Source organism: Falco biarmicus, chromosome 10, assembly GCF_023638135.1.
Source record: "Falco biarmicus isolate bFalBia1 chromosome 10, bFalBia1.pri, whole genome shotgun sequence".
Lineage (NCBI taxonomy): Eukaryota > Metazoa > Chordata > Aves > Falconiformes > Falconidae > Falco > Falco biarmicus.
The window spans coordinates 35,710,328-35,723,234 of NC_079297.1; the positions used below are offsets into that span (position 1 = coordinate 35,710,328).

General features: G+C 45.8%; 1 protein-coding gene across 15 annotated transcripts in view; it reads left to right on the forward strand.

Annotated features, from left to right (window-relative positions):
* The window catches only part of BRSK2 (BR serine/threonine kinase 2), a 315,828-nt gene that overhangs the window by 197,099 nt on the left and 105,822 nt on the right, over nucleotides 1-12,907 (forward strand). For all 15 annotated transcript variants that reach the window (XM_056354309.1, XM_056354311.1, XM_056354312.1 and 12 more), the window contains exon 3: nucleotides 10,572-10,657. In XM_056354309.1, coding sequence (XP_056210284.1) covers nucleotides 10,572-10,657 — 86 coding nt within the window. The remainder of the gene's footprint in view (nucleotides 1-10,571; nucleotides 10,658-12,907) is intronic.

Sequence of the window (12,907 nt, forward strand, 5' to 3'; positions counted from 1 at the left end):
TCAGAAGCCAGATAGCTTTGAACTCTGTATTAGATGTGCTGTGTAGGGCAGATACAAAGGAATGGGAAGAGTCTCAAGTAAGCAATGGCACTTAAAGGTGACTATTCTGAAGATGCACAACCCACAACACCAACTTTAGAAGTAAGAAAATTACCACCTTCCTCAAGTTTAAACTGCTTTCATTTCTTAGCTCTCCCTGGTCTCCATGCCATAATGCCATGTTGGTGGGCGCGTCTGCACTGCGGTGTGCCACTGCTCATAAACGTCGAGGTTGCTTCAGACCAACGCAGGTAACTCGGGGGAGAGGTTTTCTGTACTGCAGAAGTGATTGTCACTATGTGGAAAAGATGATCTATTTTAGGACAGGGAATGCTTTTGGCATTAGTTTAGTGTGGTGAAGCTGAAGAATTCGCCATTAGGGCTCAGGAATACTGCGGGATCTGGGATGTAATGTTCAAGGCGTAGTTTCATAAATAGTGAGACAGGCCTCATGTTACAAGACCTGTCTCTAGGGACTTGGAACTAAAAGATGGAATTTGTTGTTTGTTGCTGGCTGACTGTGGTCTCATTTAGTAGTAATAGTCCCGTGAACTTTGAGATGAAGAGATAGGCCAATGCTAAGTACTTCTGAAAGTCCAACCAGGCTGAATGATGTATTGGAAAATACAAGGAAGATGTGGAAAACAATTGTTTTCAGCTCCAGAGAATATGCTGGGCCCATCTGCAAGAACGTGGCAAGAGATGTCTGAGCCCTCTTTCTAAAGGAGCATTGGACAATGCGGAGAAGGAATGACTTGGCTTACCGTCATCGCCTGTTCCGAGATGCTCGAGAGCCTATCTTTACAGTGTTGTTTGTAAGCCTCCCTTGCCAAGAGGTTTCTTGATCCTGATATTGATGTTGATAGGTTGCAAGATGTCATCAGCACCCCTAGCCATAACGGACTGGTGTGTGATGGGAAGGATATAAGAAGAGCAGAGATAAAATAACTGAGAAACAAAATGTTCCTTCGTTGCTGTCTTTGATCTCTTAACTCCCAGCTGTGAGAGATCCTGGATGCTGATGGCAGCAATCGACTAATTTTCTGCTGCTTTTGTTGCTTGTACAAAACAGAGGAAGACGATGTCTTCACTGAGGGGAGTACAAGTCTTGCTGTAATGTCTTCTGCTGCCGGCTGAACCTGAGGAGAGGCAGGGAGTGAGCACTGGCAGCCTCAAGAGTTATACACTTGTATTTCTCCCTCTCTCTTCCTGCCTCTTGCTTTGTACTACGATTCCTGCCCTATTAGCCATCCTTTTGTAGATTAGAACCTGATGGCAAGCTCCCAGCCAATGTTGCTATTTTTGACGCAGCCCTGATGCTGAAGGAAGAAGTGTCAGACCGCATGGACAAAGCTAGCATCGTCTTGAAAGCTTGTGCCATCTCTCAGCGCTGAGGTGCAGTAGGTTGTTGAAGGGAGGGAACAGTTTTACAAAACAGGCATTTAACTGTCCACCTCTAGTTTACTCCTGACCTGGGACTGAGGCTGAGCCCATAAAGCCGATTTTGCTGTGTGAGTTACTGAAGAGCTGAGAGTACGGGGCTTTTAGCCCATCTGCTGTTGGCTAGCTCCAGGGGTGGCCCAGGGAGGAAGGCAGTGACACTCACTGCTGATTTCCCGTGCTGTTCAGTTTTGTCCTGCAAGGTATAAGGAGACATGCTTGTGGTTGACATGGGTCTGCTTTAAAAAGTTATAATCCCTTTTTAGAAAACTTCTTTTTTTTTTTTAAGTTATAATCATCATATAGATGAGTGGGCAGGGATGTTTGGAACTGAAGTGCTGGTTCATATCGTTATAGAGGTACACCAGTTATGGTCATGTTGTTATAGAGAGACGTTGGACAGGCACGCTCCTCAGATGTGTCTGCGCTCACAGCACTTATGGACAAAGCAGAGTAACCTTAACATCATGGATAAGGACAGTGTTTCTTGGGATCCACATCCCTAAGATGGGATGGACATAGAAGTGCTAATGTAGAGCTAGTGCGCATCAGACGGGAGCTGCTATTTCTGCTGCAGTGTGATGGAAACTGTTGCTGTCCTGCTGTGGTAGAAGAGCTGGGCTGGAGGGTTGCTCGCCCCCCCCGAGCACACAGCTACTGGCTCCAGTTTGGCAGAAAGTCAGCTGGTGATCGCTCTGCCTGCAGCTGCCAGGCCTCCCCTCAGGGCTCCCTCTTTCATTGCAGAATGAAGTGCAAACATGAACTTGGCGAGTCTGTGTTGCCCTTGGCCTTCCCACTGCTCCTGGGTGAGGTCCACGCTGCTGTTTGTCTGGGACCATGTCCCTCTGGGAGGTGCTGTTGAGCTTCAACAGCTTCTTTAGACAGGGGAAACAAAGGGGAAAGCTGTAGGTTGCTTCAGTGTCTGCTTCCACCACTGCCAGCTGTGAGAGACTATCAAGATGGAGAATCTCTTCTAGGTATCAACCATTTATGTCCCGCTGAGTTTATTAACGCAGCTGAAATGAGATCCTAATATACAAGTACGTATAAATTTCCATCTAAAGAGACAAGGGGCACCCAAAAGTGAAGCACAGGAGAACACAGTAGAATAACAAAAATCATATTAGCTGTTTTCCGCTCTTTGAAATGATTGATGTCATTAGGCTGGTTGTGGAGCTGGGCAAGGCAGAGATGAAGGCTGGCTGGCATCCTGCCTCCCATCTCTGCTAAGCTCCAGCTATTCTGCCCTCTCCAGGAGCATTTGTTACCTCCATTATTTCTTAGGCAACCAGAGATGGCCATTAAGGAAAGATGTAGAAAAGGAAGCAGCGGCAATCCTATCGATTGCTTCTGGAAGAGTACTGGAGGAAAAGGACAGTTGTGTAAGACAATGCCAAAGAGCTACACAAGGCCATTGTGACTAATGGAGAAAAAGAGCAAGAGGGGGAAAGAGGCTAGCCAAGACATAGGAACTGGTGGAGAGTTTATCCTTTGGACCTTTTGCAAAACTGTGCTTTTGAATTTCTCTTCCTACTGATGGTGGACACCCTTAAGCATCCAGTCCATGGTACTGTCAGCATTGCTTCACTGTCTCAGTCCCTTTCCTGGATGCTCTTGGGAGCCCTTCATGCCTTATCGTGTCCTCAACCAATGCTCTCAGAAGCTCTACACTAAATTTTTGGCAGAATGTGTTATGCTGTGCTGTGCTCTACCACCTCCTTTGTGCTTGCCCATATTCCCTTATCTCTTGCATCCTCCATCCACTGTTTGGCTCAGACATTCCAGTGTTGTCTTTGGTACTGCCCATATTAAATCTGTGGTGTCTCAAGTAATACAAGGAGCTATGCACTTGTGCTAATTGAAGTTGAACTTTCCATACCCCTCAGTTTGCAGCTTGTTTCTTCTCAGTCTGTAGCAACTTTTACCACAGCTGAGCATAGCAGCCCACAAGGCGTTAAATCTGTTTGAATGCCCCTCCTACCTTCAGCAGAAGTATTTCTACTGGGGAAAATGAGTTGTGACTTACACTCCTTCCCGGCACAGGGCCTGTCCATTGGCTTCCTGTTCCTGCGTTCTTTAACATATACGGCCCTGAAACAAGCCAGGCGTAAGTTTGTTGGTCCATCAAGACGGGGAAGGGGCAGGGGAGTACTGCCTGCAGCATTGCTTGTATTTCTAAGTCTGGGGTGAGCACTGCAGGTCTGGCATGGCAGGGGGGGCTCGTGCAAGAGGGTCTGAGCGTGCTGCTTTGGAGCAGTAGATGCTGGTGTTCAGCAGGCTTGGCAAGGCTGCTGGTCAGGGGTGGTGGGTTTCTCATAAACACTGGGCTGGCTACACATCAGTTAGTTTTTCTTGACCAGCAAAAAAAAAAAAAAACAAAACCAAAAACAAACAAACCAGCTGTGCAAACATTCTGCTTCGGGTCAAAGAAATCACAGTCTGCATTAACATTAAAAACCAGGATAAGGAGGGAAAAGGAAAGGGCAGTCAAAGATCAGGTTGGTTTGTGTCCTGTGTCCTGCACTGCTCGGTGATGGCAGCCAGGATGTGGCACTCACCAAAGGTGACAGGAGGCACAGGGAGGCTATTTGCCTTCTGGTATAAGGGGCCAGTCCTGCTGACTGCTGGCAGAGACTTGCGTGTCAGTCACTCGTTAGCTGTGTACCACCAGGCAGCAGATAATCTGAAGTGCTGAATGAATAAATCCACTCCTTGTCAGCTCCCATCACTGTCTCTTGCATGAAGCCCTGATGCTTCTTAAAGAAGCATAGGCTGCAGATAAGTCTGAATGCCATGTTTACTCGGTCGCCTATGGCAGAGTGCCGGGGAACACTGCAGGTGTTAACTAGCGAGTTAAACCACAGAGTTCCTGGGTAGGATTTTCCATGATTAGAGAGCCCGTAGGATCCAAGCCCTGTCACTTCAAGTCCTTGGAATCAATACGCCAGGCCAGGCTAGGAGACCTCTCCTCTTGTGGAGGTCTGTTGGTACCAGCAGAAAGGATTTCCATGAAAATTCTCACAGTGTCTGTTCAGCTGACTTCATACCCTTAGACTTTATGGCAGATTTTGAAATTCAGTGGAGCTTTAGACTTGCACTTTTGAAAGAATATGGAAAAATACTTGTTTCAATAAAGACAAGTAGAAACTGACATTGTTGTAACAGTAGTTTGTGGAAAATAAATTTTCCTACTAAAGCTTCATGGTGTAGAAGTTTGCACATGCAAATTTTAACATCAAATATGCATCTCACTTGCTTCTCACACATACCTATTTTCATTTTCATTTATGGGGAAATAGCTTTGAGAAGCATACATGCAAACAAAAACTGTGGTGGAATGAGCCCATAATAGAGCTTTCAATAAAATGAGGAATTGCTCAGCTTTCCAGTAATTTTGTCTGTTTTAAGTATTTTGTACAGCATTGTCTAGCTGCCTGATTCTGTGGAGATCTAAGTATAGTTTCCCCCCTCATTTATCCACTTTTTATAGAATCTTCTTGTAATTACTAGTACTTAGCAGAAAACCTGAATTCATGTTAAAGCATTTAATTAGTCATAATTGTGTAATAGAAGATTTCTTCCAGATACCACTTAATGATCATTAGAAGTTCTGATTCAAAGCCCACTTAAGTCAATTGAGGTCTTCTGTTGACTTCAACACATTTTGAATTTGGCTCCTGTCTTCAGCAGTGTGACGCGAATGGCTGTGCCGCCAGCAGGAAATCCTTTCCGCAGATGGACACTTGTGGTTCTCCATTTGCGCCTGGAATGGCCTGCTGAAGGGGTTTGGGGTATATGTAATGAAAGGCCACTTCAAGTGAAAAATCAGCTAAATTCAGAGGAAGATACTTTAATGTTTAATCCTTTAAAACCTGATGGTTTTTCCACTTTTACTCGATTTATGCTCCCATTGAAAACAAGGATGCAACTGATGCAGTGTGGTATTGCTTAGATTTCTTAATGGCTTAAGTTTGTTTGGAAGCCCGATATCCCCACAGCAGTGCTGACCCTACGGGACATAGTAGGCCTACAGCTACTTGTTGTACAAAGCCATTTCTGCTTTAATGCTGTTGTCTCATTTCAAAAGTAGCTTATTTATTCTGTGATTATGAGGAAGAGTGAGCAGGTGACTTAGATGGTCTTCACCAAAGCCAGTAATTTTTCACCATTTCTAACTTTCAGTCCCACATAACACAGAAGCAAAAGTAGCAAATGAATATAATCCCAGGGTCTGTTCCTGTGATATTTCTGTTACAGCAGGAACACAGACTTTCCAGAGAACTTGAGATTAGTTTTTTTCCTATCTGATACCTTTGGTTTTGCCACTTCAACTCAGTGAAGTATCACAGTGATTTATGCTCTGCTTTCTGTGCTCTCATCATGGAAATGCAAATTACTGCGCAGCAAGCCAGACGCTGGAGAAACTAGTACTTTGGTACAAGGTTTCCAACTGGAGTTCTAGCCTTAGGAGTTGGATGAGCATCCAAATCTCTTCATCCTTTGAAGTTCATCCTGAATCTAAATAATTCTGAACTCAAAGAAAGTTCATGTCCTGGTTGAGTTTCTAGTAACTGAGCCATTGGTTCTCAAAAGTATTTCAGTAATTACTTCAAAGCAAAGTAGGGTCGACATCAGCGAGCCTGATTTTCGCATGAACACCTACCACCTCCATCCCCCCTCCACCATTTTGCTCTGAGTAGGAAAGGCAGTCCAGCACGTTTGCAGCCTGCAGGGCTTCGTGGCCCCTTGCCACTTCTGTAGCTCCAGCCGTACTTCTCAGGCCAGCGTTGTGAGCAGTATGGGAGCCACTGGTGTCAGTGGAGAGAGAGAGAGCTTTGTGGTGTGCTGCTGGTGAACTTCAAAGCATCCAAGGAGAATTATCATCTGCTGTCCCTCAGCTTTTTGCATGTAGGTGTTCTTTGAGAAACACTGCTATTAATGACTGTTGCATTTTGCTTGCACAGATTTGGTAGATAAAATACAACCTGGTAATACAAGACGGATGTCCGGTTCATTTTTCAAGTTCTCACAGCACCACATGGGCGACGGGTGACCCAATTGTTACTGAGCGAATGAATGTAACGGAAAAGGAAATGTTCTTCATCACTGAGACAAACTATCAAGCTCTCTCGACCTGCCCTTCTTGCCTTCCAGGTGAATTAGCACCCGGTGTGCCTGTGAGTCACGAGGTGAGAGAGCAGAGCACTTGTCACCAGGAAAAACTGTGCTGATGAGACAGGCTTAAAGCAGAGAGATGTCATTTTGTCTGGGGGAGAAGGAGCGTGGAGTAGGGATGGAGGACAGGAAACCAGAGTTTTGCATTATTACTCAAAGGGTTGCGTTGCCCCTGTGTTGCATGTTCTCATTAGCCGAATCACTGGAGCATCCTGTCAAATCAGCCTCCTGCATAGATTTTTAAAATCTCTAATTGGCACCTGCAAGGTGAGGAGTTAGCAGTGTGTCTCCATTTGCCTTGCACACCCTTCCACAGCTCTCTCCCCAGCTCCAAGGTGCTGCGCAGTCAGTAACCAGCGGTGGGCATGAGGCCACCCTGGCTCTCGTGGGGACCCTATGATGTGACTTGATGTTTGTGTGACAGAGAAAGCCTCACTTTTTTCCTTTCCCTTTTAACTATTATGCAAATGTTTTTTCCACATTTCCTGTTTATCGCAGACTTTGAGCCTCCCTAGACAGGCTATTCTGAGCTTGGCCTGCTCTCTGATAATTGCATCTGCATTAAAGCAAACAACCCTGCAGGGTTTCTCCATTTTGCTGTCCTTGCCAGCTCTGAGCTGGACAACACTCTGTGGCTTGCAAGCACAGGGATGCGCAAAAAAAGGCATGCCAGGGCCGGGAAACTCGGGGGCGGCAGGGAGAGCCGCATGCTATTTCAGGCCTCCTTTATCTTGCCGGTGAGTTCGGATACCGCTCCTTTGCTAATGACACAGAGGCTGCTGGGTCCTCCCGAGCCATGCGTCAGTAAAATCGCTATCGAGACCTACAGCCTGTGTCCAACCCGTATCAATTACTGGCAGATGCAAAACCGAGCAGGATTCGGGGGAGTCACCCACCGGTAATGGCTGCAGCAGTAATTTTGAGAAGGTGGTCTGTTGCACATTTTTGTGAACTGTTGTTTTTCTTTGGAAGGGAGAAGAGGCAGGACACTGCTGTAAGATTTTTGAGGATGATCTTTATCAGATTGCTGTTTAGAGAGCTGGGAATCTCTAGCTCTTGAAATAATACAGCCATTAGTGTCTTGCTCCTCTACATGGGGCCAAGGCCTGGGCTATGAGAACTACAGTAATGACACTCTTCCTTCATAAAACCGCCTTTTCCTGAAGGATTATATAAAGTCTTACTGAGATGAGTAGATTAGCTTTGTCCTTGGTTTACAGCTAGGAGAGGTAGCAGGCTGTGGAAAGCTGCCTGCTGCCTGCGCTGGAGTGGCGCAGCACAACACGCCGCTGAACCCCATCCAGCGCAGAGAAATGCTGCCAGGCACACCAAGGCGGATGCTTTCTGCATGCCTGGGGTTGAAATCAAGACCTCCAAAACTGTATTTCCTCTCCGGGTTTAGTTCCCAGGAAGTTAAAAATGTGCACAGAACCTTTCCCACTCACACACTTCAAATGATGAAACTCAAGTAACTCGAGTTATTTCTTTCTGACTGGTTCCTGGTGTAAATCTGTAGGTAGTAAGTGGATATTTGCTTTCTGGTCTGATTTTCTCTTATCGATCATAGGCCATGCAGTGGTGTGACCGAATCCCCTTGTCCAAGTGGCACTCATAAATCACTGCCTCTTCTCCTGCTTTAGGACAGTAACCAAGCAGGGCGCTGGCTGGATGCTGCCATCCATCACTCACTTGGTCTGAACATCCGTTGCCACCATACCCACCGAGAGGTTTTTCAGAACTGAATTGCCAAGGCGGTTCAGACAGCCCACCTGCAGGGAATTTAATCTTTCACAGGCAGGATATGGCCCAGGAGGGAGAACGGGTGAGTGGTGATCCCTGCTGTAGCTCATGCAGTGGTCCAATTGCCCATGAAATACCTGGGCTCTGCCACTCAAAGGGAAGTTCATCAGAGCTGCAGCTTCTGAGCAGCTGTGGTACATGGTGCTGTGGCTGAAGCACAGTACCGTTGGAGGACTGTTATGGGAGTGGGTGCTTCTTCTGGTTTGTTTTTCCTCATTCTTGAAGCAAATCCAACTTTATCAATTATAGGGCTGAACAAGCCTTCTGCAAATACCAGTGCATCTTATAAGAGAAAAGAGTAACAGATCTTTTTGAAGAGGAGACAAAAATGGAATAAACTAGCGCTCCCCCTGTTTTTTTGATGGAATAGCTGTACAGTTGAAATCGACCCAACTTTTGTTTCCTATTTGTATAAGCGGCTTTCATCTAAGTGCTGGTCATGAGTAAGTTGGCGCCTACAGAGCTGTCACCGTCGAGTACTGTGTATCACTGAATTCATAGCTCTTCTGGCAGTGCTGAACTGTGTACATACATGTTTAAATGCATTAATCACTTCCCTGAAGGAGCTGTTCCCAGAGATCCCGAGTGTGGAAGTGGATCTCTCCAATGACTTTTGACTCTGCAGGGAGGAATAGGCATCTTTGAAAGACTGACAGATGTACAAACACCCTTTTCTCCATCCTGATATACGAGGAAGGCCAAGGGCGATGTGGTGCGAGAGTTGCTTTTGCTGGTTTTGTGTGGTGGTGCAGAGGAAGAGAGATCTGGGGTGATAACCAACATGCCGGGAAATCTTCCTCCTCTGCACAGCGCTGGAAAACTACCGCTTTCTAATTTCCTGCCGAGTATCTTACTGGCATTCAGGGAAAGTTGTCTGTTCAGGTTTAGCAGAGGGTGATATCTCAGGAAATTAAAGGACATCAAGAACTAAATGTGTACTGGGGTGACTTCCTAATTACTCGCCTGGGCCCTGCAGGAGAGATGTTAAGGGATGGTGGTGTCGTTTGTTTGTGTTTTGCTTGTTAGCTTAGCAACTCCAGGACAATCAGTTATTCGAAGGACTGGAAAGAACCGTACCTCATTTTCCTTGTTCGCTTCTTTAGGCCTTTTTCCTGCCTTTGTGGATTCTTGGAAATTTGTCATGCCCGACAGTGCAATGCTTAGACTGTGTCTTGTTGCAGAATTTATTTCTGTTATCTACAGTCTCCACAGTGCTGCATTAACTCTGTTGGACTTAGCCTAGGTCAAACCAGCAGTTACAGCTTGGCTTCAAGCAGCACAGAGCGATTCTGCTCACAGCTGAGGAATTGCGCTGCCTCCATCTCTAATGAATACCCTGATTAAATTCAAGTTTAAAGCACCACAGCAGTTATGATAGGAATTTTGGGTGAGAACAGGGCTTGCACTAATTACAGGGACTTAGTCACAACTTGTTAACTCCGTGTTGAATACATGCTCTTAGAAGTAGCCATGCTTGGTCATACTGGGAATTGAGAGAAAGCGCAGCCTTACACTTAAGGCTCTGAACACCGTGTCTTCAGTAATCAGGTTTAATTTCTTGTTGTGCCTTGTACTTCTTACATCACTTCATGTATTTCTTTCCTTTTCTGTGCCTCAGTTGTGCAGCTACAAAATCACATTGCTGTCTGTCTTCTGCTCTTTGTCTCCCCTGTATACACTCCAGGTTCTTCGGGGTGAGGATTTTCTAATGTTAACTGAGTACACAATACATGGTGCAGCCACACCGGTGCCTGCAGGAGGTCAGGAGAGCCCTAAGTGACATCTTGGAGTTTCTGTACTTTGAGAATATGCCATTGGCTTTGGATTGTGAGGCAGGAACAGCCTTGAATGCTCATATAACTCCTACAGCTAATTCCCTTTGGTAGATTTGGGACTTTTCTTTCAACCTTGAAATTTTGCTGGTTTTGTGTTCTGCAGAGCAGGGAGTGCTCTTAAATGATGTGAGTGCTAAACAAGATATATTGTTATAAGTTGCCATACCCTCTGCATATAAAGAGGAGTGGAAAATGGATAAATGGGAAGAAAATGTGTGACAATATCTCATGTATTCTAAGACCAAGCTTCTAATCTTCTCTATTTCTTTTTGTTTCTTCCAGGTGGAGCGGGAAATAGCCATCCTGAAGTTGATAGAACATCCCCACGTTTTAAAGCTGCATGATGTTTACGAAAATAAAAAATATTTGTAGGTATTACTGGCTTTTGCCAGAGGAAGGGGAAGGGAAGGAGGAAGGAAGGGAGGGACAAGAGGGTTTTGGAACTTGGTAACATTTCTGAAAGAATGGAGCAGGGTGTGCTTTCACCCTCAGCTGGTGTCCATGTGATATCTGGTACTTGGATGAGGAAGGGACACTCCTTATTTCCTTGGCTTTTCTCATTTTCTTCTCTGTACTTTACTTATATGCTGTTTCTTTTCTTACTTAAATGGAGGAGAGAGGACAAACCAACTTTTTCTGTCAAAACAGCAAGATGGGAAGAAGATCTGTACATGTAAGATCTGGAAGTGTTTTGAATCAAAGCTGTCACAGACTGTTCCAGTGGATAATTTGGATAACCTCCCTTGCCTAATAGTTTTCATTGAAACTGCTGACTCTCGCTAGCAATATTTTGAATTTGCCCCATCAATAACACTTTTTGGTTTTAAGGGCTGCTGAAATCTCCTGATGGTTCTGCAGTAACAGTTAAGTAGCAAAGCCTTCTCCCCACCCCCACCCCCCACCATTGCCAGTGCCAGACAGGGATGTTGCCCACAGACAGAGTCATTTTAGCTTGACAGGGCACTAGATCTGTTGAATCTGTTGTCAAACAAGCAGGCCACATTAATCTTGGCACAACAGGGAAAAAAATCAATGTTCTCCAAATGGGAAAGGGCAACCCAGTAGGGAACTCTGTGTTATTTTCAGCTTTTTAACAGGTTATTGCAAGCAGAGGAGAGTGGTTAAAAAAGAATTAAACTATTTTTAAAGCCCACCATCCATTGGTGACCTCTCCTTAATGTCACAACACAAGAAGGGAATGGCTGCTTACCCAAAGAAAGCGTGTTGAATGGAGGTAGCAGTCCCTTACGGACTATTCAGCCGGTCTCGTTACTGGAGCAATGAATGTGTGTTCTGAGAAGTGAGGCCTCTGTGCCTGTGGGGTAGCTTAGTAGAGCAGGCAGTAATTTCTTCTGGATTCTCCATCCTCCTTTGGGGCAGAGCCTGCCATCCACGGTGAAGTGCGGTCACCAGAGTGACCTCAGGCAGGCACGGGATGGAGGCTGGCTCAGATGTTCGCTGAGCTGCATGCCGAGTGCTCAATCCTCAGCGGCATAAATGGTCACGGCTCCATTAAGCCCAGTTTGCCCCAGCTGAGGACAGAGGCCCAGATGTAATGCAGCCTGCTCTGCATGCAGAAGGATGGCAAAGGGAAATGCGGATTTACAGCCAGTAAATTCTCCTTTAATCCTGAAATGTAGGACTACATTCCTCTGTATTCTGGTTTAAAGCCGGGGGTAGGATGAGGCCCCAGGCTTTCTTTTGGTTAAGAAAGAGGGAATATTCTTCTTTGTGATCCCGGCTTATTTGTATGTTGTGTAATCTGTGGTATACACACACATAAATACATGCACACATGCATAAACAGAGCACGCAGCTGATGTGTTCCAAGCAGGTGTAGTGTACTTGGGTGGTGGAGACCATGTCTGAATACGTGAAGGAGAAGGGCTGTGATCGTCACTTGGAGTGAGGGGATGGGTTATAGAGGTGCTGAAGCTTTCTTCTTGCTCTGAATGCCCCTGAAGCCAGCAGCTCAGCTGAGCTCTCCTTCACTGCCCCAGAAGGCTGGGGGGCTGTTTTGTTCCAAGTGACAAATATCTAGTGCCCAGAGCAGTGGGGATGGCCTTACACCAAGATTTCCAAAAGCTGACTGCATTCCTTAGCAGGAAAATATCTTCCTGCTGAAAATCACCTTGAAAAGGGAAGCATCCCATATCTTTTAAGTTATATCTGGTTATCCTGGCTTCTAAAAACTGTTGGGCTCCAAAATGTGCTTTGCCAGTGACCGTTTAGCCTTCAACAATCACTAAGTCTTGTTTGTGCTGCAGCTTCTCAGCCTGCAAGATTGAGCTGTCTGCATCTCCCCGCCAGGGCACTGACTGAATCCCTCTGCTGAAAGGCACTGACTCTGAAAGAGCCAGTGACTGTTAATTATGTTTCATTTTTTATTAGTCACTATTTTAAAGAAAGGGCACAATGCAGAGCTTCTGGCAAGCCTCCGTGTTCAAAATTAGAAACAGTCGTGGCCTTGGATAAATCTAAGAGGTGGAAGAGAGTGCCTGTGGAGGGGCAAGGTGTGACACGTGCGTGGGGGCTGAGAGCTGTGCATGCACGTACTTTCCCAAATAATAAGACACAGTGACCTCCAGTTCTCACTAGCATCGCTAAAGGGATTGCTC